At 40.4% G+C, this 27,326-nt stretch overlaps 2 protein-coding genes across 5 annotated transcripts; both read right to left on the bottom strand.

Moving 5' to 3' along the window:
* Window positions 1-2,151: 2,151 nt before the first annotated feature.
* Window positions 2,152-6,095, bottom strand: LOC100836052 (grpE protein homolog 2, mitochondrial). Of its 2 annotated transcripts, XM_010236338.3 has the most exons (6): window positions 5,860-6,094; window positions 5,143-5,263; window positions 4,799-4,989; window positions 4,527-4,694; window positions 3,854-3,982; window positions 2,152-2,599 (listed from the first exon to the last, which is right to left on the bottom strand). In XM_010236338.3, exons 1-6 carry the CDS (start codon window positions 6,007-6,009, stop codon window positions 2,492-2,494), a joined length of 867 nt encoding a protein of 288 aa, XP_010234640.1. In that variant the 5' UTR covers window positions 6,010-6,094; the 3' UTR covers window positions 2,152-2,491. The 2 variants fall into 2 exon arrangements, with proteins under 2 accessions (XP_010234640.1, XP_010234639.1); XM_010236337.3 differs by having other exon boundaries at window positions 4,799-5,263; window positions 5,860-6,095.
* Window positions 6,096-12,444: 6,349 nt separating this feature from the next.
* LOC100832343 (enhancer of polycomb homolog 2) lies at window positions 12,445-23,055 on the bottom strand. 3 transcript variants are annotated; one of them, XM_024460912.1, is made up of 14 exons: window positions 22,756-22,898; window positions 22,625-22,670; window positions 19,748-19,877; window positions 19,558-19,660; window positions 18,977-19,021; window positions 18,768-18,891; window positions 17,548-17,613; window positions 17,254-17,292; window positions 16,826-16,906; window positions 16,694-16,741; window positions 15,057-15,107; window positions 14,919-14,987; window positions 13,504-13,740; window positions 12,445-13,264 (listed from the first exon to the last, which is right to left on the bottom strand). In XM_024460912.1, the coding sequence occupies exons 1-14, from the start codon at window positions 22,761-22,763 to the stop codon at window positions 13,043-13,045; spliced, it is 1,269 nt and encodes a 422-aa protein (XP_024316680.1). In that variant the 5' UTR covers window positions 22,764-22,898; the 3' UTR covers window positions 12,445-13,042. The 3 variants fall into 3 exon arrangements, with proteins under 3 accessions (XP_024316680.1, XP_024316679.1, XP_010234638.1); XM_024460911.1 differs by lacking the exon at window positions 22,625-22,670 and having other exon boundaries at window positions 22,756-23,055; XM_010236336.3 differs by lacking the exons at window positions 18,977-19,021; window positions 22,625-22,670 and having other exon boundaries at window positions 22,756-23,055.
* Between the last annotated feature and the right edge of the window lie 4,271 nt (window positions 23,056-27,326).

Here is a 27,326-nt window from a genome sequence, read left to right as displayed (position 1 = left end):
TTAGAGATCGGCAGAACAGAAACTGGACTGGCACAGAGGAGCTTCAACTGAGCAGGGGAAGGGACCTGAACATCTTCATTGGATATCTTCGAGCCGCTCCCAGCTAGAGCATTGCTATCAATAGTAGTCACCACAGGGGGGCTAAAAGCTATTACAGCCTACTTCCATGTGACCAAATGAGGTTTGCTGATATTCTGGGAGATTGTTGGCATACGGCAGCCATCATGATCCTCCTTGAACAAAATATTCCATTTCTTTATACGTTTCAGGACTAGCTACCAAATCTTCTTCTCTTAAAAAAAAGCTACTTCCTCCGTCCAACAAAGGATGTCTCAACCTTGATTAAATTTAAATGCATCTATACACTAAGTCATGTCTAGATACATTCAAATTTTTACAAATTTGAGACATCTTTTGTTGGACGGAGTACCAAATCTTCTTGAAATTATCAGACCAAGAAGAGAGGTTAGAAATCATGTCATTTCTATGGGTCATAGACTCCAAAGAACATATGCACATACTACATTCATCATTGAAAGTTTCTTATTAGCAACCAAACATTGTAAAATAGACAGAAAATTTTGACCTAAATTTCTGCCAAAAAACTGAGATATATGTGTCCAAATAGATTTGGGCACAACACAATAAAAGAATAGAGGCGCTGAACTGACTCACATTCGTCACAAAAAGCACCTACATAATTCTGTTTTTTTTTTCAAATTCCTTTTTAAGTTACCTTTGGTCATGATCTTGTTGTGAGCAGAAAGCCACAGAAAGACATGTATCCTAGGGGGAACCACTAAGGACCAGACAACAGGAATGTTGATTGGATAATGATGGCTTATAAAGAACTAGAGGAATATAAACCATTATTACTATACATCAAAATCAAAACATCAGAATCATCGGTGTATCTAACACTCTGAGCAATCTGTTCAATCTCATACCACTGTTCCATCAGGAGGGCACTGAAAATCCTTAGAGCATTAAAGTAGTCCCAGACAGAAGCAACATGCACATTGCTCATTGCTGATCACATAAAGATTTCAGTTGAATTGATAGAGGGGAGGACCCAAACCAGATGTCTTCACAAAAAAGAATTTTCCTACCATCTCTCCAACAGACCATCTGTGACCAAACTTGATAGCCTGGACAGCATACATCACCCCTTTCCTGAATCTGTACACCCCAACCTCCTTGCTACAAAAACAATATTGGCTACAAGTGTTGTACTTGTTGTCAACAATAGTTTTCCAGATTTTCTCTTCGGCAAGAGAATATATTTTCAACCGGGAACCTAATAACAGATATTAAGATCTTTCAGAGATGGGGTGCTTAGACCTCAAAAATATTTTTTCATAAAGATGAGAAGCCAATTTGCTAAGTTCAGTTTTCTATGCCCTTCAAAATCACTCTAGAGGCAGTGTGCCATCTGAGAGTTCATAATAAGGTTTAAAGCCCACTTGGGAAACGGGGAAAAGGACAACAGATAAATAGGTATGGTGCCAGACAAGATTTAATCAAGGTCAGCTTCCCTCTCCAGCCAGCCATTCTCTTCAGGACTTTGTCAACAAGTGGTTGGATATCCTCCCTCTTGAGTTTGTCATAGACCTATAGTGCAAGGGGATACCTAGATATTTTTTATTGGAAAATTCCCCAAGGTGCAGCCAAAAATGGATTTAAAGGGGGCTACTTCAAAAGAGTCGAAACCAATAGGAATTAGCTCACTCTTTTGAATAATTAATGTGCATGCCAGAAACCTATTCAAAGCATGCAATACCCACTTAAGATTAATGGCAGTTTGTTCGTTAGGGTTAACAAAGAGAACAGTGGGAGGCAAATAACGCCTCCAAGGCAGATAGCAGGGCACATGCTTTTTATCAAGTTGTTTTACAGTACGGCAGATTCAATTAGCTTGGTCGGACAAACCCAGAACATCTTATATGCAGAATCAGGGCATAGTCATTTCAGGCTTTCAAATTATTTTGCTGGGTCGTATTTACCTGCAACGCCACATTTTCAAACTCTCCGTTTGGATAAAAATGCACTGCAAATCCATGTAAGATAACGAGGCCCAAGCGTAACATAGATTGAAGAGAAAATCTGTAACCCCTAACCATGAAATTGTTATCATTTTTTAACAGCAGGGAGTATCGTGGTTCGAACTTCAGATAAGATTAGAGGTCAAATAGCATATCCGTGATAACGAGTTTGACAAACAAAAAATTAGCCCAGAAATCACTTCTGGTCGGATAAAAAACAAAAGGTGGCAGATCTAGACCTAGGCAAGTATCGCATGCTCATCACAACAAAAATGATATGAGTATAACAAGCATCCATGAAAGGGATCTGCTGTCGAGCCTAAAAAGAAAACTTGTCCATAGGTGGATGCACCGCTGTTTCGTCCACCGGTTGGTGCACCACTGTGTCTCCCTTTTTATGTTCAGAGCAATCACACTCGTGCCCGAAGGCAGATGATCTGAGATCGAATTTAATCCGACTTGCTAGACTTCTCTTCTGTAATTTCCTCGGTTGGACCACCTTCAGTGACACCAACTTCAGCAGGACGGAGTACACGATCATGTAACATGTATCCCACCTGAAAGAAAGGTATATCAGTAACATCAGAATAGAGCATCTATATTTTTGTGATCAAGTCTTCAAAATTTTATTTTATGATTGCTGTCCCAGCTATAGCTTTGGAGCCAATATTGTAGTAGGTTTTTTATTCCATGAGCCTTTCTGCAAAAGTTTGTGTTAGTGAGAAAATAATGCATATGATTACACCTCACTGCAATGGTCTGGTTGGTTTACAGAGATCTAGTTCTTAAACTAGAAGCTGGAAAGGTTATACATCTACAACATTAGATGTGGTTTTGTGTAACTTACTTAATATTGCACTTTATGGTGTAACTGAACTGTAACTTAATACTGAAACCAACATTAAGTATTAAGCTACAGTTCAGTTTAGGGACACAACAGTTCCTGCTATAGTTTCTACCTTCTAATGTCAGTATTAAAGGCTCCGCGGAGCCCGAATTATTTTTAAATATGAAAATAACATTTAGAAGCTTACAACAATTCTGAAAAAATATAAATGTAAAAGTTATATATTTTTTTCAGATTTTTTGAAACTTGAAAATATTGTTTCTATTTTTTTAGAAAATTTCAGGCTACCAGGATCCCTGGCCACAAAAGGAGATCTCGATATATGCCTCACTTTTATCAAACTGCTTCCTACTGTCTAGTAAATATCTTGTTAAATCCTGAAAAAGGCCAACAATCAACTAGCAAGAGAGATGCTGAAAATTTGAACCCCCCCTTTCATTTAATGTGCACCAGTTCAGCAGAACCAAGTTGAACTAGTACGGAGTAGATAGTTCTGCAAATAACAGAACCGAGTTGAACTAGTACGGAGTAGATAGTTCTGCAAAGTAAATTCACAAGTAATGCTGGACACATATAGCTCTACAAGAACCTACTGATTTTCAAGCAGTGACTCCAAGCTATTACTTTTAACTTTCTAGATACAACTCAAAATTCATTCATGCTACTTGTCAAACAAGCAACATCCAAATTTAATTCGAGATATACTAGAAATATCTAACGTATGAGATGATCAACGCGAATGCAATATTATACACCAGGCTGACTAACTAATCAACATAACATAGGAAGGTCAAATGCTGAGTTTCCAGAAACAGGAAAAACATACTCCCTCCGTTCCATAATTCTTGTCTCAAATTTGCCCAAAAATGGATGTATCTATTCCTAAAAAGCGTCTAGATACATGTAATATTTCAACAAGAATTATGGAACGGAGGAATACATCAAAGTAACTGGGAAGGTATACCTTGACAACAGCAGCCACAGTTCCTGACGGTTTTGAAGGATCAGGAATTTGGAAAAGTGCATAGTGCCTATTTGGATCAAAGTTCTCATTTAGAGGATCAAACTTTTCCACTCCAAACTTCTTGAAGACCTGTGCACGTTCCTTATTAGTGCTTTGTGCTTTCGGAAAATTGTCTTACTATGTGTATGCATAAATGAAAGATGGAGCAGAAGAGACACAAAAGGAAAGATAAGTTTGAAAGAGCCATTATATTTTACTATATAGAAAAATAGAAAATAGAAAGAGCCATTACAGCAATTCATAATTTCTACTAGAAATGACCGATGGGTAAAAAAGTTCTATGCATAAGGAAATTCTATTTTATTCCACGGAGCTATTCACGACATATCATACATTTTCCCTTTGTTTTATAATCTTTCCTTTTCTTAGCATAATTTTGCTGCTCTTTTGAAGTATCTCGCGGCATGTTTAAGCATGAAAGGTTCGCTGGTTTTTTCCTTTTTACTATATACTTTTTTACTATATTTTACTATATACTCAACAGTGTTACACATACACTTGTACAATTTATGTTAGTTAAGGCAAAAGGAGAATATTGCGCTTCACACATGAGGAAAATAAGTTGAATTTACGGTTACTACGATTAGTACACAGGACACTAGAGATGAAATACCTCCCCAAGTTGCTTCTCAGTCATCTCAACACCTTCTAGCAGGGTTTTCAGTAGTGGCACAGCTTCACTTGAATCACTAGAGGTATCAATCTTTGAGAAACTTTCCTTGACAACAAATGACGCCCGAGACAAATTGTCTGCAACATCTAACAAGCTCTTTGAGAAACCCTGCATATACAATATATTGAGCATGAGCTAACTCCCAATGTAACAAGAAAGAAACGTGAATCTGTAAAAACAAAAACAAAAAACAGAAGATATAAAATGCAAACCTGTACAGCATATTTCTTAGAATTCTCAGATTCACGTTTTGTTCTTGCTATGACATTCTCCATCTCCGCATAGCTGCGTAAAACTTTATCCTTCATATCTTTAATTTCTTCATCTTTGGATTTCAACAATTCTTCTTTCTCAAGAACTAGCTTCACCAGGTCCTCCTTTGACAGGTCAAGTTCTTCTGTATCTGAATCAGAAAATGCAGTTCGTTTAGCACCTCTCTTCCTCCTGTTGGATTGGGACATGGAATCTTGTGAACCTACTTCAGGTGCTTTCTCAGCTCCTTCTGTTCTATTGGCTTCATTTGAAGCATCACTTTGTAAGCCAGGGCTTTTATTACCTCCATCATCCGTGTGCTTGTTTGCCTCCTTATCGTCTTGCTGAGGAGCAGAGGATGAAAACCCAAACCTCTGAAATGTTGATGTTGAGTATCGCATTGGTTGATTCAACAAAGGCAAGACCTGCTTGTTAAACAACAAATAAAAGTTTTGCACTAAAAGAGATAAAATATAACCAAACAGTAAAACTAAGCGAATTAACTCGATATAAAAGATTTATTAAACTACGAAATCAGTATTTTCAGTAAGGATTGAAATGACTTGCAATTATTTCAAGGCTTTGTTTTTGTCGTGAGGTGCTTAAATTTTCCCCATTTGAAACAATGGAACAACATTGCTGCAACACGTCAACACCATCACCAAATTCAGCAAATGCTTGGCACTTTAAGTTTTGTGGAAACCAATCGATCTTAACCTAATAAGAATATGCTCTAAGCCAATAGTATCCTGAACCATGAAACAACAATGATAAGCCACAAAATGAGCTCAGATAACAAAGTAATCAGAAAGAACAGTTTACTGTTTACAAAATATATTACAGTAGTACCACGTATTCCATATACTATTACCAAAGCAGTGAGATAAACCGGAAGACCTAGCAATAATAAATCTAAACTAACTAGCAGCAAACCACGACAAGCGCAGCAGCATCCAGTATCAAGAAATAATTACGGTGACTCGCACCCAGAAGGCCTTCCGCAGCGACTAGAAAAACCCACCTTGATTGAAGAGCAAGAAGCGGCGGAGCCCTGCTCCGCCGCCAGCACCGACGCCCGAAGAAGCGCCGACGCCTCCGGCCACCGCCTCGCCGCCGCGGAGGCTATGCCTTGTCGCGAGATTCGCCCAATCAGTCGCGCGGCCGCCACCATCTTATTCGGTCGGAATCGACGCGAGACTCAGACGACGATTTGGAAGGAGAAGGAAGGAGAGAATTTGGGGAGAAGATTCGAGACGGGAGCAAAAAGGGTTTTGAGGGACGGAATACTTCCGTAAAGGACTGTTATGCCCTTGACGATATGCCGATGGTGTGCGGCTAACCGGAGGGCATTTGCGTCATTATTATTTGCGGTTTCCGCAAAGAATACTTGCTGTGCAAGAAGAAAGGAACTAAACAGCCACAATGCGGTATGTTCCACTTTGCGTAGGATGTAATGGGTTGATTACAATAATCACCATTCTCTGTCTATTTAATATTTTGTTTAAATTTATTTTCAACTTTCATACTTCCTCCGATCCATATTACTTGTCGAAATATTACATGTTTCTAGACACTTTTAGACATAAATACATCCATATTTAGACAAATTTGAGACAATTAATATGGATCCTCACAACAAAATCAACAAAACGACAACGAAGATTGCTTTTAGTATTGCGATGGCTTGTGATAGTCCTACTTTCCTAATCAAGTTTTGTCTATTTATCGTTTGATTAACATTTTTTTCTCTCTTTCCGTTGCTTTTTTAAGACGATTATAAATAATTTCACCATTTTTCAGTAATAACAAGTTAAGCCATACTGAGTTAACAACAATTTTTTTTTGCATATGCGCTCCTCCATGTAAGATGGTCGAACAATTTCAACTATCCACATATATGCAGTACATCAACCAAAGGGAGCATTTATTAAAGTCGAGCCGATACCTCCCGGGTATTTACCCCATCATAGCGACCACACATCTTTTATACCTAAACAGGTGATCCCTACTAGCCTATTTCTCTTAACATGCAGCCTATCCACCTTAGCAACCAATCATATCAACAATTTGCGCCATGTCAGCAGCCTAGTTTTTCCATTAGTAGTAGTTCCGGACCCTCCTCCTAACTCCCCGCTAATAAATCGAGAAACCCATTCTCAACCGTTCACCTCCCTCCTTTGCTCCTCTACTATCTTCTCTAAAGCCTTGACAGGAGGCATCTGAGCAGTCATCGATATACCTAAATAGGAGATCCCCACTAGTCCATTTCTCTCAACATGCAGCCTATCCATCTCAGCAACCAATCATATCAACAATTTGCGTCATGTCAGCAGCCCAATTTTTTCATTAGTAGTAATTTCGCCCCTCCTCCTAATTCCCCACTAATAAATCGAGAAACCCATTCTCGACCGTCCACCTCCCTCCTTTGCTCCTCTGCTATCTTCTCTAATGCCTCGACCAGAAGGAGGTATCTGAGCAGTCATCCATCTCAACAAATGCAGAAGAAATTGATGGGATCTCAACAACAAATGCAGAAGAAATTGACACGATCTCAACAAATGCAGAAAAAATTGATGGGATCTCAACAACAAATGCAGAAGAAACTAACGGGATCTCAACAAATGCAGAAGAAACTGACGGGATCTCAACAAATGCGGAAGAAACTGATGGGGGCAACTGAACAGTCATCTTCTTTTAAAACCCGTCTCGGCTCGCTCCATTCCCATCGTTCTCTAGCACATTGGGCGCTACTGCTCAGAATTTTTCATTCAAATGGCTGGTCTCAAATCAACTGATTTGTTCGCTCCTTATTCTTAATCTTCCAAGCATCAGCGGCGCCGCTCCCCTGCTGGCTTTTGCCGCGCTCCTCGCTGATCCCCCGGTCGAGGACGACGACCATGCTCCTCGGCGTCTCTGCTGCTCGCCCATGCCGGCACAACTCCCCTCTTCGCTGCGTCCCAGAACCTCTGTCGCCCCGTCTCTGCTGCTCGCCCCATCGGCCACAGCCACGCTCCTCGACGCCCCCGCTAGCTGCAACTGCTTGCCCCCGCCTGCTGCGGCCAAGCTCCTAACCGCTGGGCATGATTTTGCTTTTCTGGAACTGAAAGAATATTTTGCCATGGTCTGGACCTGTGGCTGGTGGTACTAGACATCAAGATTGGACCTTCTCCAACTTTTCTATTTTTCAGACTACTCCCGTTAAGACTTAAGACACAGTATTGGCGATTATTACGACCAACGTAGGTCCACTGGCTTCAATTCAAGAGTACTCTCAATTCAATGTGCAGTCATTGGTACTCTTGGATCAGAGTAGTCAAAATTAGTCCCCTGTACTCGATTCAGGTTTTGATTTGGGCTCTAATGTCCCTGTCAGAAGACGAGTACTCGGTCCGGAGGTACGTGTGGCTGTAATCAAACTAAAAATCTTGTGTGTCTTAACACATCTTTGCACTCCACAAGTTGTGGATGTGTTGTTGCTTGGCATAATGAGAAACGATTCTATTTTACAGTTCTACTCTGAATTTTATTGCCCTATATGATTTGTGCTTTCTGTGTATGAATGATTTTGATGTACACTCAGTCCTTGCACGGCACAATCAGGAACTCGGTTTTAGTACTCCCTCCGTCCAACAAAAGATGTTTCAAGTTTGTCAAAAATTCAATATATCTAGACATGATTTAGTGTATAGATGTATTCAAATTTAATCAAGGATGAGACATCCTTTGTTGGACGGAAGAAGTATTTTATGCTTTGTTCAGTCTCTCTCTCTTGCTCATTCTGAATTTTATTGTCCTAGAGTGTGAAATTTTTTTGTCTTCTTGGAGATGAAAAGTTGCATCGTATTGATAGTTTTTTTTTAGAACGAATCATATTGATAGTTTTCATTTTGTGACCGCGTTGATGATGAAACAAGTTGGAGACAGACTAACTGATATGGGGATTGGATTTGGCAAATGCCGTGGGCTGGACTATGGAGTGGAATCAAAATTAGCCGCGCCATGTGTCTAACGCTGGAGGGGTCTTCCTACTGGAATGGCTGAACCCCTGTCATATAAGATTTTTCTCCATTTTTGTTTGGTTTTCTTTGTGTTCGCCAATACACAAAACATAATTACTTTTGCAAAGCAACACCAACCAAGCCCATCTCATTGACCACATGCATCCCATAACTCCACCGTGATGGATAGCCCAACACTATTAGTCTTCATTGATTTCTCCGGCCATCGACTACAGTGACGCTTCAGCTTCCTTTCGCCATCAATGAGGCGCACAAGTTTCCGCAGCAACACGCAAGGTATTATGTAGTTTCAGAGAGAGAGAATTAGAGAAAGATGATTAACAAGAAAACGTACAACTTGTGTCAGGTTTTTCTTTTTGAACCTTCTTGTGTTAGGTTTCACTCTCTTTTGGATGTGACAACTGGCAACTTTTTATATTTTTTTTGCTTTTCTCTCTCTCTCCTCTCTTATTTTGTTGTTGTAATGTTGAAAATCACATAATGTACTCATCGGTATATATTTTAGTGAGTCATGAGATACGACAAATGATGGTACATTGCTCGTTTATCAATGTACCCATCGGTACTAACAATAGTACATGATGGTACTCAAATCACAGCTGCCAAAATAAGACGAGTAACTCTTCAATACTTACTACCTCGTCTGTTAATATTGTGTATATCAACTCATAATTGTATGTCATGTATCAAGAAAAAAGTACAAAAAATCATCAAGACTTAGTACCTCATGATGTGACACTTCATCAAAACTTAGTACCTTGTTTGTAAATATTGTGTACATCAACTCATAATTGTACGTCATGTATCAGGAAAAAAATCACAGCACAAATATTTATAAAAAAATAGTACTCCCTCCGATTCATGTACTAAGTGGACGACATTTTTTATGAATCGGAGGGAGTACCTCGTCATGTACCCATGGTACAGAATGGTACTCAAAAATCACAGCGCGAACATTCAAAGAAGAAACCACAAGATCCAAAAGAAAAAGAAAAAGACGGCAGCCCGCGGGGGCCGAGACGAGTGAGGGCAGCGGCGGAGGTCGAGACCGCATCCTGCGGCGGCTGCTAAGGCATGCAGCATGGTCGCGGCCGCCTAGAGATCTTGCGCTCTCTGCAAGAGAGAGAGAGAGAGAGAGAGAGAGAGAGGGATGGGACAGCCTGCGCTGAAAGAGAGGGGGGGGATGTGTGTGCCAAGGGATTAATCAAAGGTTTACTTGATGCCAGAGGGATTGAAATTGAGAATGGACACATGTGTGGTCAACACGGTGGGTGTAGATAGGATGGAGGCTACATGCTCCTCTCTCTCTCTCTCAATATTGTGCTTAGTAGGAAGCAGGCATTGTCTGCCAATCCGCGACCGACTACATAGATTTAGTTTTTTTTACCAAAATTTTAGTTGAAAGCCTTTTTGCAATTTGTGAAAGGGGCAGTAAATATTTTGCTAGATGTTTTGGTATGTTCCAAATTTTAGAAAGTTCACCAAACTTAAAGTTTGTTTCGAGATTTTGAATTTCACCATGCTTTTTGAAAGTTCTAGTGTTTCAGCTTTCGAAGTTAGTTTATTGGAAGCTCATCTCAACACTCTTTCTCTCCCTCATTGTTGAAACTAGTTCCATGAACTGATTGAACTAAGGAAAGTTGGGCCAGGCATGAATGAATGAGGGAGTGGGACCTCAGGAGCATGACATGTTTCTGAGAGAGACATCCAGTGACCGTCGAATGGTTCATAATTTAAATCATACTCTGTACTATTTAGCTACTATTCAAATTTTGAAATTTTCTTTTGTTTCCTATGCATTGAATTTGAATTAAAGTCTTGTGACATACTAAATGAAACTTGGATCGATATTTTCAGAAAATATCTAAAAAACTTATGACTTCTAGGATATGCTACCCTTTGTCGTGGACAGTGCCCTACTCCGTGTGAGCGTGTAAATCTCACTGATTTTGTGGCAACAGGTTTAACTTCAGAAGTTTTTTTTTTTCCGATTTAACTAGGTATGATCGTTTGTCGGCAGCTATGGAAAATATTAATTCTTGAATCACCTCATTGTCCCTGCAAGAGGGCGTGCCACGGTTTGGCTCAAGCCCTGAGATGCTTGTTCAACCGATGGGGACCATGAATTACCTCTTGGTGGCTTGTCCCTTCTCCCGCTTTCTCTGCCACGAGGTACACTCTTGGATTCGATCCACGTGTGTCCCACCAATCGTCGGCTCCCATTTGCCGATTGGTGGCAGAAATCCATCTGCTTTGCCCCTTCCACGACTAGAAAAGGGCACCGCGTCGATCATCATGCTTACACTCTGGTGGATCTGGAAGCATCACAACACAGACGTCTTCGACAACGCTACTCCCAATGTTGCCTCCCTCGCTGATTAGATCAAGTCTAAAGTTAGGCTCTGGTCTCAGAGCCAGGGTGGTTGGGCTTGGAGCGCTGCTCCCAGCAGATACCTAGTTGTGTGAAGTTCTAATTAGTGTTGTCCTCTCGGGCATGTACATAACTCTCTTTCTTAATCAATGCTTCGAGCCCGCAAAGCTTTTTGTGTTTTCTTGAGAAAGAAAAGAGAGGCGAGGGACATTTTTAGACATTTTTCCTGGTCAAAGTTACAAGATTTTTTTTTTGATAAAACGGTACAGACGTGGACACTCAGAAACACACATGCTCACTCAACATGAACATACGCACGCACATCCTAACCACATGAGCATTTTGACACTTTCAAGAAGTCATGTATTCACGTACGGCGGTAGTGTTATATTTGGGACAAGATGTGGTTACAAAGACACATTTTTTGCTGGGAATGTTAATCGGCAGCCGTACATCTAAATTTCTAAAAAGTCGGTGAGTATTTGTTCTCAATTTGAGTTGCCGGTTATTTAGCTCTTTCTGTGACAAAATGAACCGATCTGTGTAAAACATTGCAATATTCCTACGTGAGGGTGAGGCCCTTTCTAAAGTAAATATTTAACGACAATGGCACCATTGATTGTTGAATTGTTGTATTCCAAAGATTATGCAGCGATGGGACCATCGGTTGTATCTTCGCATACCATGATATACATACTTCAGAAAAAATAAATCATGATACTACTCTCTCCGTCCAGCTTTAGAGGCTCTCTATTCAAATCATGCGGTCCGTTTATACCAGGCGCGATTCTTTTCAGCAAACGTTCTCCCAAATGCCTTGATGAAATCGCGCATGCATGCAGTAACTGCAGCGGCCAAGCTAGATCAGTGGCTGGGCTAGTTTTCTCAGATCATTGGTACGTGTGCAAAAACAAACTCGCCTCCTATATACGGGCCGAGGGAGTAGCATAAATGCAAGATTTCATATGGTACCCCCGACAACCTCTCGCTTGTTACGACCTAAGTACCATGCTAATCAAAACATTAGTCGTGTTTTTTACAAATAATTAATCATCTTATTTTCCTACCCTGAAAACATAAAAATATATGATCTCATGTCCCAACTTGATACATACTCGATATACCCATCGGTATCTCCCTCGGAACATGTACACAAAAACGAGAGTGACCAAAGCAGCAAAGATATGCGAATATATCTTAACAAAAAGGTGAACAGTTTGTAATAGAAACTAACGTTGGTCTGCTTCTTTTATTTACCTTTGTACTTTCCATCACTGCGCACCGACATGCATGTACATACAACATACACGTTTCAGCCAGTTCGCGCACAAGTGCATAATGGTAAGAGCAATGAGAAGGATTTCCCCCTTCCCAATAAATTGCTAACAAAAATATTGCATCTGACTCCTGACCCTACAAGCTAAATTTCAGATTAAAAAATGGGAAACAAATTACTTACCCTTTTCTCATCTACAGCGCAACAATTGTACAACAGCTGTCAAAAGATGAGCCCTGTAACATTTGATATTAATCTGTTGGCCCCAGAAGAAAGTAAAGTGCACAGCTCTGTTCTCGCTCGCTCACTCCAACTTGGTGAAGCAGCAGCAAAGCTAGGAGCATGAGTTTCTTCATCAGACAGGTAAATCTTAGAACTCCTCTGCCACCGCAAATGGAGCAGACCTGACTCCTGAGGGCCAACTGGCTCATGGAGAAATAGCTGTTCAAGCCAATTATCTCTCACCAGTTGGATTGGTGGTATTTGTGGCAGAAAAAACAGGGCTTCATCTTTCTGCCAATGGCGATCTATGATTATATTATACAAAATGGGATGCCTCCTGGCCGATTGGGACTCCAAGGAGAGGATTCCAGCGGTCAAAGATGATGCGACCTCCTCGTCCAATCCTGCCTTGGCACCGAAATGGCGGTGCGGTGGAACCACCATCAATAGGTGGATCTAGTGGTGGCCTGATCCTAGCCATCTCCAACTTATCGGGATCCAGTGGTCTTGTGAATAACATTATTGGTTCCTCAGGATCCTGCATTTCAGGAACCTGATTAATCATTATTCAAATAACAGTGACTAAAGATAGCAGTTGTGATCCTTTCAAAAGAATTGTCCTGTGAACTTATAACTGCAGGTTTATTTAACATTCAATAAATACAGTTAGAAAAAAATGGAAATTTTCTGCTGTACAAGTAGGACAAAGGGAAGATAAGACATGATCTCCTTCAAGGTAAAATGCATGTTTAAAAGAATGACAAAAAGATGTCATACCCTTCTGAACAACCAGGCATTCTGGTGACGTCTTCTTTTTAGCTCACGCTCACGTTTTAAACGCACTGATGGGATGGTTGATAGCTTGTTATCAGGGAATCGAGGATGAAAAACAACTGGTTGCTCAGTATCTGTATCATCTGAGTCTGCATAATCATCGTCGCTTGATCCAAACTTACTGGGAACTTGCTGGAAGCCTGATAGAGCAAATCCATCATCAATAAGTAACGCCTCATGCTGCACAAGAAAGAAAACTCTTGTAATTATGGGAGATAAAACAAAATTAATTCATTGTTGTAAGTCAAGCATAAGTGAAGACCACTGGGCATAGTGAAAATAAAATGAAGTTCATGGTAGTAATGAACCTAACATTTTAAGAGTTAGAATATAGTAATCTAAGCTTTTGTTCATGGAGAAAAGTAATATCATTCGTTGAGAAAAGAAATATTCAGCAACTATTTATTTTGTCAATGAAGCTGTCTTTAATTTTCCAACTAACAAATATTAAGCTCGGACTAATGTAGTCCTGCCAAAAAAGAGATTGCACAGCAGATCACTTCATCAGTATTATCGATTTAATCTTGATTGAGCAAATAAATGCAGGATTATAAACTAGCCAACTATTGTGTTGCTTCTATTCTTTGGAAAAACACCAGTTTCATTTCGTGCACCTTAGAAGCATACTAAATTCATGCCCAGCTAAATCAGGTAGCAAGGCTAAAATAAAAATGGATAACTGATCAGAGGTCACGTATCAATAGGGACTTATGACTATCTCCATCAAAAACAAACTTTGTGCAACCAGTTACCACTGCAAACAATTCCCAAAAAACTACTTCCCCAGTTTCCAAAAAATGTGAAATAATTCATGGATATCATGCTATACCATGTGTACCTGCCAAAATTCTTAAAAATAAATAAACGTTCTGACCTAGAAAATAAGAATGGTTAACTAGAGCATTTAGGTCACATTTGGCATGAGTGTGATTGCTTAGGTTAGGTGAAAGTGGAATAGTCAAAGTGACAAGGTTTTGCCAATAGAGTATAAAATGCACTGCCTGCTCTACCAGGATCCTGAAGTCATATATCGCTCTTTCCAACTACACAACAGTTCCACAATAAAACAGCACTCGTAAACTTCTTTTATTTCAGAACAAATTTATGACTCTTAGCAGCATCCTGCTTCACCGTGTAAAACATTTGTTGCAAAGTTGTATTTTTTCCAGAAGAAATCATTACTTCTTATTAACAGCATCCCGCTTCATGAATTGTAATTTAAATTACGTACACTATTCTGCAGCATGTAAAATTTGAACTCGCAGTGCATGGATGCATCTAGCTGTAACACATAATTAATATAAAGAGGACTTTGTAATTTGCATGCATAGTTTCACAATGCGCAGGTCGTCTGATACCTTGTATTTCATCTGAATGCGTCGAAGGTGAACTTCACACTCCATGGCCTCACGTTTTTTCTCTTCCCTCTGTAAAGTGAACAATTAGTTGCCTGGTGTGCTATTCTCTCATGCCATAACAGTAGTACAGGAGCATACCTTGATCAGAGCATCCATTAGCATCTTGGCCTGAACTAGATTGCGCTGGATCTGTATTGAGTTTTAAAGCATACGAATGATTGTAAAGTACAGTTTATGTCCAATTAACACACATACAGAAATACAAATGTAGGATTGTTCCATATACGAGGCATTGTGGGACTGAAACCATGACATTATGAAAATTCAGAATGGGAACTATAAATAAAATGAAATAACATGCAAAGCAGAACAGGAGAAAATTTTAAACTAAAACATTAATGGAAACTAGGCAATCTACTACTCCCTCCGGCCAGAATTACTTGTCGAAATATTACATGTATCTAGACGCTTTTTACACATAGATACATCCATATTTGGGCAAATTTGAGACAAGTAATACCGGTCGGAGGGAGTACTACACTAGTTGGTCAAATCATACACAACTGCACAATAATGATTGCAAATTACGTGCAATATAGCACATGATTTATGTTTTTAATTTCTTTGCCAGTCTACCAGATTTGTTATCCAAAGGACAGAAAGTTGTGGCATATTTTAAAATGCATTAGAAAAATATTTGCAACCTAAACTAGCTTCTGATCAACTGAAGATGAAAAGAATTCGCAAAGTAAAATTCAGAGCTTCAGATTTATTTTCCTCAAAAAGAACTTTAGTTTTATATAAATTGGCTAACAAGATCAAATCAAGGGAATCGTAGACAAGGAAAGCATCTCCGGAGTGGTTGGTAGAGGAAAATCTAAAATACTGCTTACATGTTTTTGTAATAATTACAATTCTAGTTTGAAGAGAGAAGATGAAGCATTTTTCCAAAGTAAAATTCAGAAGTTCAGATTATGTAAGTTGATTAGGTAGACTAGATAGCGTCTCCAGGGCGGTCCATGGAGGAACTTTCTAAAATAATATTTAAAATTTTGTGAAATAAATACAATTCCGCTTTGAATAAAATGTTTATGTCCAAACAAGATTTCTCACTATTCTATTTAGACTAGTTACCAGACTGACATAAACTGAACATGAAAATTGTTCTTTTGTCATATACAAATATTATTTTTATCTGTACATATGTTCTAAACTTAAATATTACTGAGGTCACAGAAAGCTATAGAAAATGCCCATGGTACATGCTAGTTAAGAAATGCTAATTATATTAAATCAAAGAAATAGCGAAGACAAGAAATTAATAACCATGGTAGAGTTTCATCCAAAAATGAGTCAACATTGCTCATAATTTCAGACAGTACGGAGAACTCGAGAATAAGAACATGGTTTTGTTTAGTAAATAAACAGCATGGAAAATGCATCATGAAACAAATTGAAATCAATGAGCAATTAGGATGCGATAAGTAATGATGAGGAGCAAATAAATATGAGTTATTAGTGGAGGTCTAATTTCTGTCCGCAACCATTGGATAAAGAATTATGATACTGGATTAAAGATTCCTGACGGCTTAGATGGAAAGTACCATTTCCTAACTCGAGCTTTATATATTGGTAAAGAAATACAGAAAATGAATAATAAGGATGCGCTACAGAACCATTGGGCAAAGATATAACTATACGAAGCAGAAGTACCTAGGCCTTCTGCAATTACAACAACTGCATATTTCCATAATCAAATATGTTGCTATGCTTACCAGACGGAGTTTTTCAAATGATTGGACACTATTTTCTCGTCTTTGCATCTGAGAAAAGAAACGAACGTAAGGACATGCAACAGATGCAGTAGTTAGATATTGTTACAAGCTTCTGGTTTCCCAAATACTCACCCTCCTTGTGTGAAGGCGATAAGCCTTCTCTCTTGGTCTAAATACATTGTATGGATTTGTATCATTCACCGGTGGAGGAGGCTTCACAAAATCAAAATTAGTTACTCCAAAGCTGTGTAGCCAAGAAAGCCCAAGCACAATCTAACAGTTCTACTTCTAGTCTTCCAAAGTTGATGAAGAAAAAAGCAGAATAACAACCCAAGAATGCTACAACTTGTTAATGTTTCCAAAATATAGTAAACAAGAATGTTGAAAAGTAATAACTACAAGCCAAAGATACCAGAAAGCATGCATCTGGGAATCGAGCATACAGCATATAAGACAAGAGGAATTGCACATACTACATGCACATAAGGAATTGTTGATAATCCAAAGGTAATACAACAATGTGAAATGTCATGCTAGACAAGTTACCACAAGGAACTAACCTGCAAACGCCGTAAAATGGGCTTTTGCCACTGCTCTCTCTGACAAATGAGGAAGTATAGGTAAATTACAAGGAATAACATGAACATTTTAACAAAATAAATTGTTCTAGGTGAAAAGTGTAATCTCCATATAGAGTTTTTAAACATAGAACAGGTTTTGCAGTAATTTCTCCAGAAAACAGCAATGTGAACCATCATTCAAGAAGCAATGAAAACAACATGCGTAAACGATGCATATGAGACCTGGTAAGAAGCAAAAACATGTGTGCTATATGTTCTAGACAAGAAATATACCTTTGCTTTCCAGTAGTTATATACAGCTTGGAACACTGTATAGCGAACTGATAAGTACTGCAAAGCCTGGACAGAGAAGCACTTTGTTTAGAGAAAAAAAAACATATACGTGCATGCCACTTTCGATTAATAGATAGTAGCAGCAAATAGGCACTTTATACTTCACATGTCAGCTTCTCCAGTCCTCATCAGTCATCACAGAACCAGACTACATCAAAAACTACTGCTTACGAACTCACCCCTTCAGCCCTGTCTGGCATTGTTGTAGCTTTTCACAAGCACATTTATTTCTATTTATGCATATAGCAGTTAGGTGGGAGCACTTTTTCTAAGGTGTAATAGAAACTCTTAAGTCTTACTCGAACTAGTAAAGATTTCCCTAAGTAAATCCAACAGCTCAGCACAGAAACTGCAAAGTGACTCTTCATCTCGGTTGAGTGCAGCCACTATAAAATAAATTCAGTGCCAGAGACATGAGCCTGAGCTAGGGGCACAATGCAGGCCAATCACTGGGCGCGGGGACATGACATGTGCCAAGGTTGAGTAGGGGCACAATGCAGGCCAATCACTGGGCGCGGGGACGTGACATGTGCCAAGGTTGAGTAGGGGCACAATGCAGGCCAATCACTGGGCGCAGGGATGTGACATGTGCCAAGGTTGGGCACAGACGGGTGACATGGCGAAGCCGGACGCATGTCATAGGCAGGACCATGACAAGACGCCTCACTGTTCTGTCTGATATAATTCCTTTCCCCATGGCAACACATGGGTATTCAGCTAATTTTGTAATTAAGAGGTGAGAGAAAAGAGACGCGCACACACACATAAAAACAACTCATTGCCAATTTTACAAGTTTAATGACTTAACTCATATTCTTTATCACATTTACCTTTGTGTTCCATTCTTTCCTTTTACTGGGTGTCATATCCACCACGTGGCAAACGTGGTAAGCTATCAAAAAAAAAATGTTTTCCTTTTCCTTTCTATGCACCAAGATGCAACTCAATTAATCTTTGTTGTGCAATGTCATAATTTTTGTAATGGCAGTGGTTGGGTGTTCAAATAGTTTTGTTAGTCATAGAACTCAATTCAAAACAAGACGAAAGGGGACTCACCTAGTCAGCTAACATTTTTTTTAAAGTAGCAGGAATGACCATTAAAATTTCTCGATGAAATATATTATTTCAATACCATTAAAATTTCTGGGTGAAATAATTACCTCCATAGCAGAATCAAGCTGTAAAATGACTGGTACAGGTCCAATGAAGGTGGGTGTTATGATGCCTGCTCTTTCTCGAGCTTTGAGGTCCAAAATTTCAAGCTTGAATAGGAGAATCTCCAGCCTGTCATATGTAATTTCATTAGGAATGTAGCAAATTATACCTGCTATAGATTTATTTACATGGAAGAAAGCAGTTGATATCATACCAAAAACATTTTATCCTAAACTGGAGATAAGAGGTCCGACTTGAACTGTAGTCAAGTATGACAGTCAACGAGGGACATGAGTTCAAAACGACAGAAAGAGGGTTACTTCGAAATTTAACACAAAATTAGATTAAAGTTTTACCAGTTAGACAGTTTGTAAAATGTCCCGTGGTTTATGGAAGATATAAAGTTATCTGGGAAGATATTTCTTCAGCTTTCAGTTATTTATTAAGTAATCCTAACCCAACCGCCACATATATTATAGTGTGATATCACTCCTGCTCACTCTGGCCCATCTCGAATGACCACAGTGACTGTGTGCAGAATGTTTTACATCCTTTAGTCCAGGCTCTTACAGCAAGAATCAAAGAGGATTGCAAGCTTTGGAGGTTGGGCGAGCGCAATACGGGTAGATCGGTTGTCCAAGGCAGAGACAGCATTTAAGGGTTCTTTTTGTTTAGGGAGTGCTTCTGTGTGTTTTTCATTAACCTGTTGTCTTTTAAATGAAACGATACGCATGGCATATGTGTATTCTTGAAAAAGAACAGTAAATTATCTAGAACTGCATATATTTTCCTTACTTTTCAGGGTTAAGATTTATCCTCTCATTGTTAAAATCTTCAAGCCAATCTTCATCTTCATTGTCCAGATCATACTCAACAAACTCGCCAATTTCAGCCCGAGCTGCAAGCAGCAATTGCTCTAAGAAATACAATAAAAAAAGTAAACATATGGTTTTTATTTCAACCACAGTAGCAGCAAGAAATAAACCTCCTCGTGCACGTATATAAGATGTGGGCTGTGCAAAGGTGCGAGTATAGTCCCTGTCATATGTATCAACATCATCATACTGCGGTGTAGGTATTTCTTGCTCATTTTTCTTGGCCGATCCTGGATGTGCCTGCAATGTAAAACATATGATCATGTCTCCAAACTGCATAAAGTTTCTCAAGACTAAGAAGTATCAATTATGACTAAACAATGTCGTTACAGTTTACATTAGCATTACACAGGGAGACAAGCTTGTACGTATGTGCAAGCTGTTAAGCCCACTAGTTATAAACTTGGTAACTGTGTAGTTTACCTCTAGTGAAGGTAGTTCTTTTTTCCTATTTGTCCCAACTAGTAAATGTATTATTCCAGCCCTTTGGCCCTATAGCGATCTGGGATACGTATCATCAGAGGCCAATGAAATCAAAACCTAACTACTGCTGCGGAACTCTAGCATCCTAGATATGAAGACGAGTTACCTACTGTTCGTTGAAACCATAGGGTCCATTGCTTTTCTACTTATGCTAACCAGCTCTAAGTTCCTCCCAAATTTGCTCAACCAAAAGGGTTAAACTTGGTTACTGTGGATTGCTCTAAGAGAGCAGTATATATACCGCATTTGCTCATAGTTCTAAAGATGGACTACTAATCCACGCAAATCGAACATTTGAGCCACTCTTTTGGGCCATATCTACCTGTCAGCACTGGCGGAGCTATGTCGGGGCCGAACTGGGCCATGGCTCACCCAGGTTTTTTGCAAAAGAAACAATTACTACTATTAATCATAGGCCCATTCTAGCAGACCGACAGAAACCAGCCCCTTTACGCTGCCTCTGCCTTCCTGCCTGGTCACCACTCGCCCGCAGCCAGGGGCGCACTGCCCTGAGCGCTTGACCTTGAGGACGACAGACTGAAGCCAGGGCTGCCCCGCATGCCGCCGCTGCTCGCCCACTACCCTGCACTCGTGCGCCGCCTCGCCGCACACGCAGCCCTGCACCCGCTGCCGTGCGCCACCTCGCCTCGCCGTGCCTGCAGCCCCTGCTGCTCCGCCGCCATGTGGCTGCTGCTTCTCCGCCGCACGCACCGCTCACTGCACGCCGCTGCTGCTCACCCCGTAGCAGTGCTGCCCTGCGCCCGCTGCCCCTCCTCTTTCCCAATTTCTCCATCCAGGTATTTTCTTTCTTTCTTCTCCAAATCCCTAGTTTGCAATTTGGCAATTTCATAGCATGGCACTGATTGGATTGTTCCCCGAAATTGTGTGTTCTCTCTTAGCTTGACCCGCCCATGAATTTCTTCATAGCTCCACCACTGCCTGTCAGTATAACATCGCAGGCCTGCCAAATGTTAAAGCTTTCCCTTCTTAACAAATGTCCTTGCTCTGATCATACGAGCTTTTGTAACAGCTAGGTTCAGGTCTGATATTATTAAGGTCGACTAGTTCTCTTTTACAGCTGGCTGGAATAAACTTGTGAACACAAAGACTTGCTTAGGCTTTTGTCCACTTTTTGTCTAGTAAGTAATAAAAACAACTCATGGTGCTAGTGTTGATAGCCTGTTATGCAATATATACATATATACATACCCAACTCAACTAAATTCCCATGCGGGATGAAGTCACATGAGTGGGCTATCGAGCCATACCCTTTCAACTGTAGTGATGAAGTCTCTCACATACTGAATGTTACCTCAAGCGATTAGCTACCGAATAATAGAATCATATGGAAGTAAATGAGCAAATACCGCATACAGGGAAAATGGAAACATATGAATTACCATAGTAAAGGCTATTCCAGGACATTAATTACAATATTTAGTTATTTACCATAAATAAATTATTCATTAAGCTATCAACACCGCATAATTTGTGTTCTTCTCACACATAGTAACAGATACTCCCTCCTTTTCAGTTTTTAAGGCCTATATCAAAAAGAGGAGTGCTATGCGTACGACGGAATTGAATTCTGTCCAATTTTCGTCCGACGATTCACATGCACCGCTGGTTTTCATCATTCTTTATTATGTATGGCTGCTAGTTGACATTGTACCAAGGTCGGACAGAAACCATCTTACGCACAGAGGTTTCGTATCCAAAAATTTCAGTTTGTAAGCCTATTTGCTTTGGGACTAGGTAAAGTTAATTACATCTACACTAATTCATGTGTAGTTTTGGTTCTCGATGTGCAATCAACCAATGCATTAAGGGGAGAAGTGGCGATGCATGTTGCATTTATACTTGGCTAACACTTAATTAGATGCTCCTTGGTTATTGTAATTTTTAAGCAGGCCTTACAAACTGAACATAACAAAAGAAAAATTAGAAATAATGGTTTGCAGAAGGAAAGGAAAACATGCAGATTACATCATAATATGTGCAATAAGATGATGGACAGAAGGCTAACAGTGAGATAACAAGGTTTTCTGCCAGCTTTACGTAAAGCCTCCCTCAACTCCTTGAGGGCCAACTTGTCTTGGCAGCAACTTAGGCTTGTCGCTAGACCTACTCTTCTATTGTAGTCTTCATTTTTTAAGATCGGTTCACTTTTCAAGAATTTAATCCTTTACGTGGAGAAAATTATAATCTTGATTCACCCATACATACCAACATGGAGGCAAAACTAACATATTTGTTTGCACAAAGAGGCAAAACTAAGCCACAGTAATCGTCAACCTTACAATTATCAGCAGCATAAATCTAGGTTCAAACAAGCAACTTAATAAAGTTTGCAGTTTGCATGCCCTGAAACTGGTTAGCCTTGAACATTAAATAGCATTACCAGGTAGATTAAGCGAACAACTTTAAAACCCACCCTGATTAGCTTGCTCAGGAAAATTATGAACTAAAACTAATAAAAACTTTTATTTCACCAAGCTCTTTACCCAAAGCCAGGTCAAACATGTCTTGAGTTTTGCACCTCCACACATACTAAGCCCACAAAACAAAAAGTCAGTGCCATGTAAGCCATTCCAGTAAAGTTATAAAGGATCATAACATTCTGATCACGCATTACCTCCACATCAGCTGCAAGCTCTGGCACGGAGTGCCGCGGAAGGGGTGGGGCAGCCCTGAGTGCTAATGTGGTCTCATCGTCTTCGAATTCCCGCGCTGACTTGACGATGGGAAGCTTTTTGTGGATGTCTAGAGGACGAGGCCTGAACGAGAGCCGATTCATGGCTGCCACTCACGGGCGGAGGACCCAGTAGGGCAAGGTAGGGCGCCCGCCCTACCTTGATTTTGCCTCAGTTACGAATTGGGGAAGATTATGAAACGGGGATCTAAAGGGCGGAATCCGTTCGTGGTGTGATGGGAGGAGAAACGGTCGGGAGCGAGAGAATCGAAGGGGAGATCAACCTGCGGTGGAGGCGCTCGAGCGAGGAGGAAGACGAAGGGGGCTCGGGCGCTCGGCAGCGGGATGAGTGGCGGCGCTCGCGCGAGGAGGAAGAAGATGCACGGAGCGAGGGGGCTGTGGGGCTCGGCAAGGAGATGGGGAGAGGGGTATAGCTTTTCTTTTTTTTTTTTAGGAGGAGAGGGGGTATAGCTACAAATGAGACTGACCCGGTCGCGGCCCGGTGAAGCCCGATTCCTCCAGGCCCAAACACGGCACCGTACAGCTGGGCCAACTACCCAAGTAGTAAATGAGAATAACACGATTAATAATAATGTTTAAGAATACATGGATAAAAAAATTGACAAACTCGTGTTAGATGTTGTAACCCTTGCATCAAGTTAAGACAAATTATTAAATTGTTGTTAGATGTACATTTATTTGGTTCTTTAGAATTTGTACTTTCATCTTTATATAAAATAAATATGCAAAATTTCAACTAATTTAACTCTGAATCATTAGAGGCAGCGATGGCGATGATTTGCATTTTTTACGTGGTTTGAGAAAGACGTTGTAGGAGGCAATGATAACGGGTCAATTGTCGCCTACATCGGTGGCCAATTTTCGACGGCGACGCCCGTGTGAGGTGGTGTGTGTAACGTTCCAACGTACTTTGCGCAGTCGACGAGGATATAGCCTGCAAATACTGGTTCTCCAAGAAACGCAACTTCTGCACTCTTAGTTATTTTGGATATCTACTTTTGATGTCCATGTATGATTGCTCATTGATGTCTTAATTGTCATACCTTTACTCGTATTTCTTGCTTAATGAAAGTCGATAGGAAAATTATATTACTTAATGACAGTAGATATGAAAGCCATGCCCACGTGGTGTGTATTATTGTTTTATGAGTTCTGATTTTGACAGACTTGCATACTATGTTTCAGATTGTGTAATTATTTCCCATAAGATATCATATCTCTCGAAGTATGGAGAAGAGCGTTGCTTATTAACTAAATATCTACTTGATATTTTTATGTCGCTAAATATGGAGATATTTTTGGAAGCAAAATATAACTATAGTTTCACCCTTATAAAGATTTGAATTGTTGATCGTCTGCTCACCCCACTGAAGAACTGTTTGCAAATTATTATAATTGTCATATATTCTATGTTATAGATATTTATATTACATCTTCAGATTATGGTTAACATATAATATGATGAAAATTAATATTTAACATAAATATCACAAGATGATATATCATAAATGTACCAACCAAAAAAATGCATCCTAAAAAATCCGAAAGAACCAAATTTATTGAAATATGTTTTGCAAACCTAAAAAAAATATTAAATGTGATATGTATATTAACTCATAGTGTTCGGATAAGAATTCGCCCTATCTAAATTTTTTTCTATCCTCCGCCAATGGTACCACTTCATCTCCCAACCCAGCCCCTCCGCAAGAAACACCAAGACATAAAAATACTCGAGCCCTAGCTTGATAGGGCCTTCAAAATGGAGGTATGTCCACACAGGCTGACCCTACGACGTCGGCGGGGCGGTAATCGGGGTCACGGGAGGTCCGTACGACGTCGGCGGGGCCTCCGCCACAACCCGCAAGGAAGGTTATCGAGGGCGCGTCCGCGAATGCTGTGAGGATGCGGCGGAAAGCCGAAGAGACAGCGGAAGCGATGGAAGGGGTGCTCGAGGCAACGGATTGCCTTAGGGGACGGATTGGCAAGGGCTAGGGTTAGGATTTTGAGACGACGAGGTGCTTAGGGTTTGAAACAAGGCCAAGGAGGGAAGAACGGGGAGGGAGGGAACGATCAAACGAAACCAGGGAGATTGGGCTCGATGGGTTCACGACTGTATCAAAGGAATAGTTTCCCTCCCGCGTATGCGTACTCAGGAAAGACGTGTATCTGTTACGAAAGCAGATAAACAATCATTTATGTTTGAAACAGTGAGACAATGGCAATCTTATACTCCTGCGAACAAGTAATTCCGGCCGGAGGAAGTAAAACCTAAAGCTATGTAATGACACTTTGCACCGTTATTGTCAAAAATAGTTGCGCTATTCGTTTTAGCTCAAAATCAAGCAATGGTTGATGCTATTCATTGTAATTGGGAATGGATACAAGAAAAGCATATCTTCAATTATAGTCATATTATAATTTGACCCAAGAATAACCTTATATATGGACAAGAAAACATAAAACATGAAAAGCAAAACAAACACGATGACATCGAGGAATCTTGTTGTGTCAACCGTTCCGTCTGGGAGTCTCGACCGGTCATGACATCTGCAAACATCTCACACGTTATCCCAACCAGCCAAGAAAGTAAATCAACTATATGAGTTGATTCTATCCATTGGCTACTTTGATTTGTTTCATGCATGTATTATGATACAAGTGTTAGTAACTCTAAATGACTATGGTTTTCTAGTTTGTTTGAATATAATTTTTGTTACATGTTTATGTACTTTTTTTGTTTTAACATAAATGCCGGTGGCAATAGCTTCATAGCTACTGGTAGCTATAACTAGGGTCATGTCGAGGCCCTAGCTTAAAACCTGGTTACTAAGTCAGCGACATATCCAGTGTAAATTTTCATTCGCTACGAAGTTGCAAACTATTCACGTTGATAATCATATCTGAGCGTGCAGTATAGATCAAATGTGGGAATCATAACACCCACTTAAACATGTTTTCGCATAACCTCATGTACTCATCCCAAGGTTGGTAGCACTTGATTACCACCGGCCACACAAAAAACATTTGATTCCAGCCTTTGATTTGCATCACATGTTTTAGGTCCGATGTTCTACATGGATTGTTCGCAACTTTGCACCAATGAAGATTTCCATTGGATGCGCTGCCTAGTAAGTCAGCTTTCATCTTTCTCTATGCTTATGCGGTACAAAATCTACTTGTTCCAAGTATGTTGGCAGCGCTACAACACCATGTGCCAATCCTTGAGTCAAGGAAAGGGCCAGCTAGACCAACAATAAGCCTCGGACTATACATAAATTTGCTTTTTATTAGTGAACAAATGTTTGCGTTTTACTCAAAATAAACGGTCAGCATCTCTATTAGGCCAGATCACACATGTTCAATTTTTGTCCAAATGGTGTGCCGCTTGGCCATCTCCATTGTTTTCTTTGTGAGCCATTGGACGGCCAACATTGGTGATCGCATCCCGCACGTGCCTTGTTGCTCCTTTCGTTTCTCCGGATGGAACTCAGAGGTTTTGGGTATGGGCGGAGTTCACCCAATGCCTTCCTATACCCTTCACTTGCCGAGTAAACGGCACCCGCCGGGTAACCCTTACTTGCGGGAGCATGTAACAAGAATACGATACAAACACAACAAGCATGGAGCTCACCCAAACTCGTCGTCGCCGGTTCCCCTATTCTCGCCCTCTTTCTCCTTTCGCAGCACGTCGTTCGCCGACTCCTGCATGGTATACGGCTTCCGGTCTAGAATGCGGGGGTGCCAAACGACCACATTATTGTGGAGAAGAGGTGGAGTAGAATTTTTTTTTAGTGATAGGTGAGTATAAGGGCAGAAAGATATAGATATCACAATACCATATGTACCCTCCAAACACGGTGGGCGCAAGGTACTCCCTCCTTTTCACAAAGAATGACATACACGCATTTAGGATTTTACTTTGACCAATAATTAAACTAATGATTTCAGGGTTTTGTGCTACAAAAACTATGTCATTGGATTCGTATTTCAAAAACCTTTCCAACAATATAAAATTTGTAACATATAACTTACATATATTGGTGTAATCGTCGATCAAAGTTCGATCTCGAAAAGCGTGGGCGCTATTCTTCGTGAAATGGAGAGAGTAATTTCCATTTACGCATCACATGTGCAAAACATTCTCAAACCCTCGGCTTAATTAGATAAATACCCGGTGGGTACGGGGTAATGGTTACCGTTGCCATTATAGGTGGCCAATGAGGGAGACCTTTTGGAAAAAGCATGCCCGCCGACACGCAGGCCCGACACAGGCTTGGCGGCACCTGGCTAAATGGGCCGGCACCGTGCCTGGTCCTAGGCCTTGGACCCGTGGGCAGGCCCGACCCATTTAGCATTTTATATATTTTCGCTGCATTTTCCCTATGTAAGCCAGGTTAAACGGGCCGTGGGCCGGGCCAAGCTAAGCCCGTTTATCCCCCGGCCCGCGGATGGCCACCTATAATTGCCATCCACTTTCCCCAATTCACCTCCCG

This window comes from Brachypodium distachyon, chromosome 3 (genome assembly GCF_000005505.3).
Source record: "Brachypodium distachyon strain Bd21 chromosome 3, Brachypodium_distachyon_v3.0, whole genome shotgun sequence".
NCBI lineage: Eukaryota > Viridiplantae > Streptophyta > Magnoliopsida > Poales > Poaceae > Brachypodium > Brachypodium distachyon.
This window is presented reverse-complemented; position numbering and strand designations above follow the sequence as displayed.

Bases quoted from the DNA above. Each gene is read 5' to 3' on its own strand.
- LOC100836052 (XM_010236337.3), bottom strand. From the start codon at position 6,009: ATGGTGGCGGCCGCGCGACTGATTGGGCGAATCTCGCGACAAGGCATA. The intron at 5,264-5,859 runs GTGGGTTTTTCT...TTTAACAAGCAG, and splicing joins CTTCTTGCTCTTCAATCAAG to GTCTTGCCTTTGTTGAATCA. The intron at 4,695-4,798 runs GTTTGCATTTTA...TTGTATATGCAG, and splicing joins CTAAGAAATATGCTGTACAG to GGTTTCTCAAAGAGCTTGTT.
- LOC100832343 (XM_024460911.1), bottom strand. From the start codon at position 22,917: ATGAATCGGCTCTCGTTCAGGCCTCGTCCTCTAGACATCCACAAAAAG. The intron at 19,661-19,747 runs GTTTATTTCTTG...TGCTGCTTGCAG, and splicing joins TTATATACGTGCACGAGGAG to CTCGGGCTGAAATTGGCGAG. The intron at 17,614-18,767 runs GTAATTATTTCA...TTCTCTGTCCAG, and splicing joins AGCTTGATTCTGCTATGGAG to GCTTTGCAGTACTTATCAGT.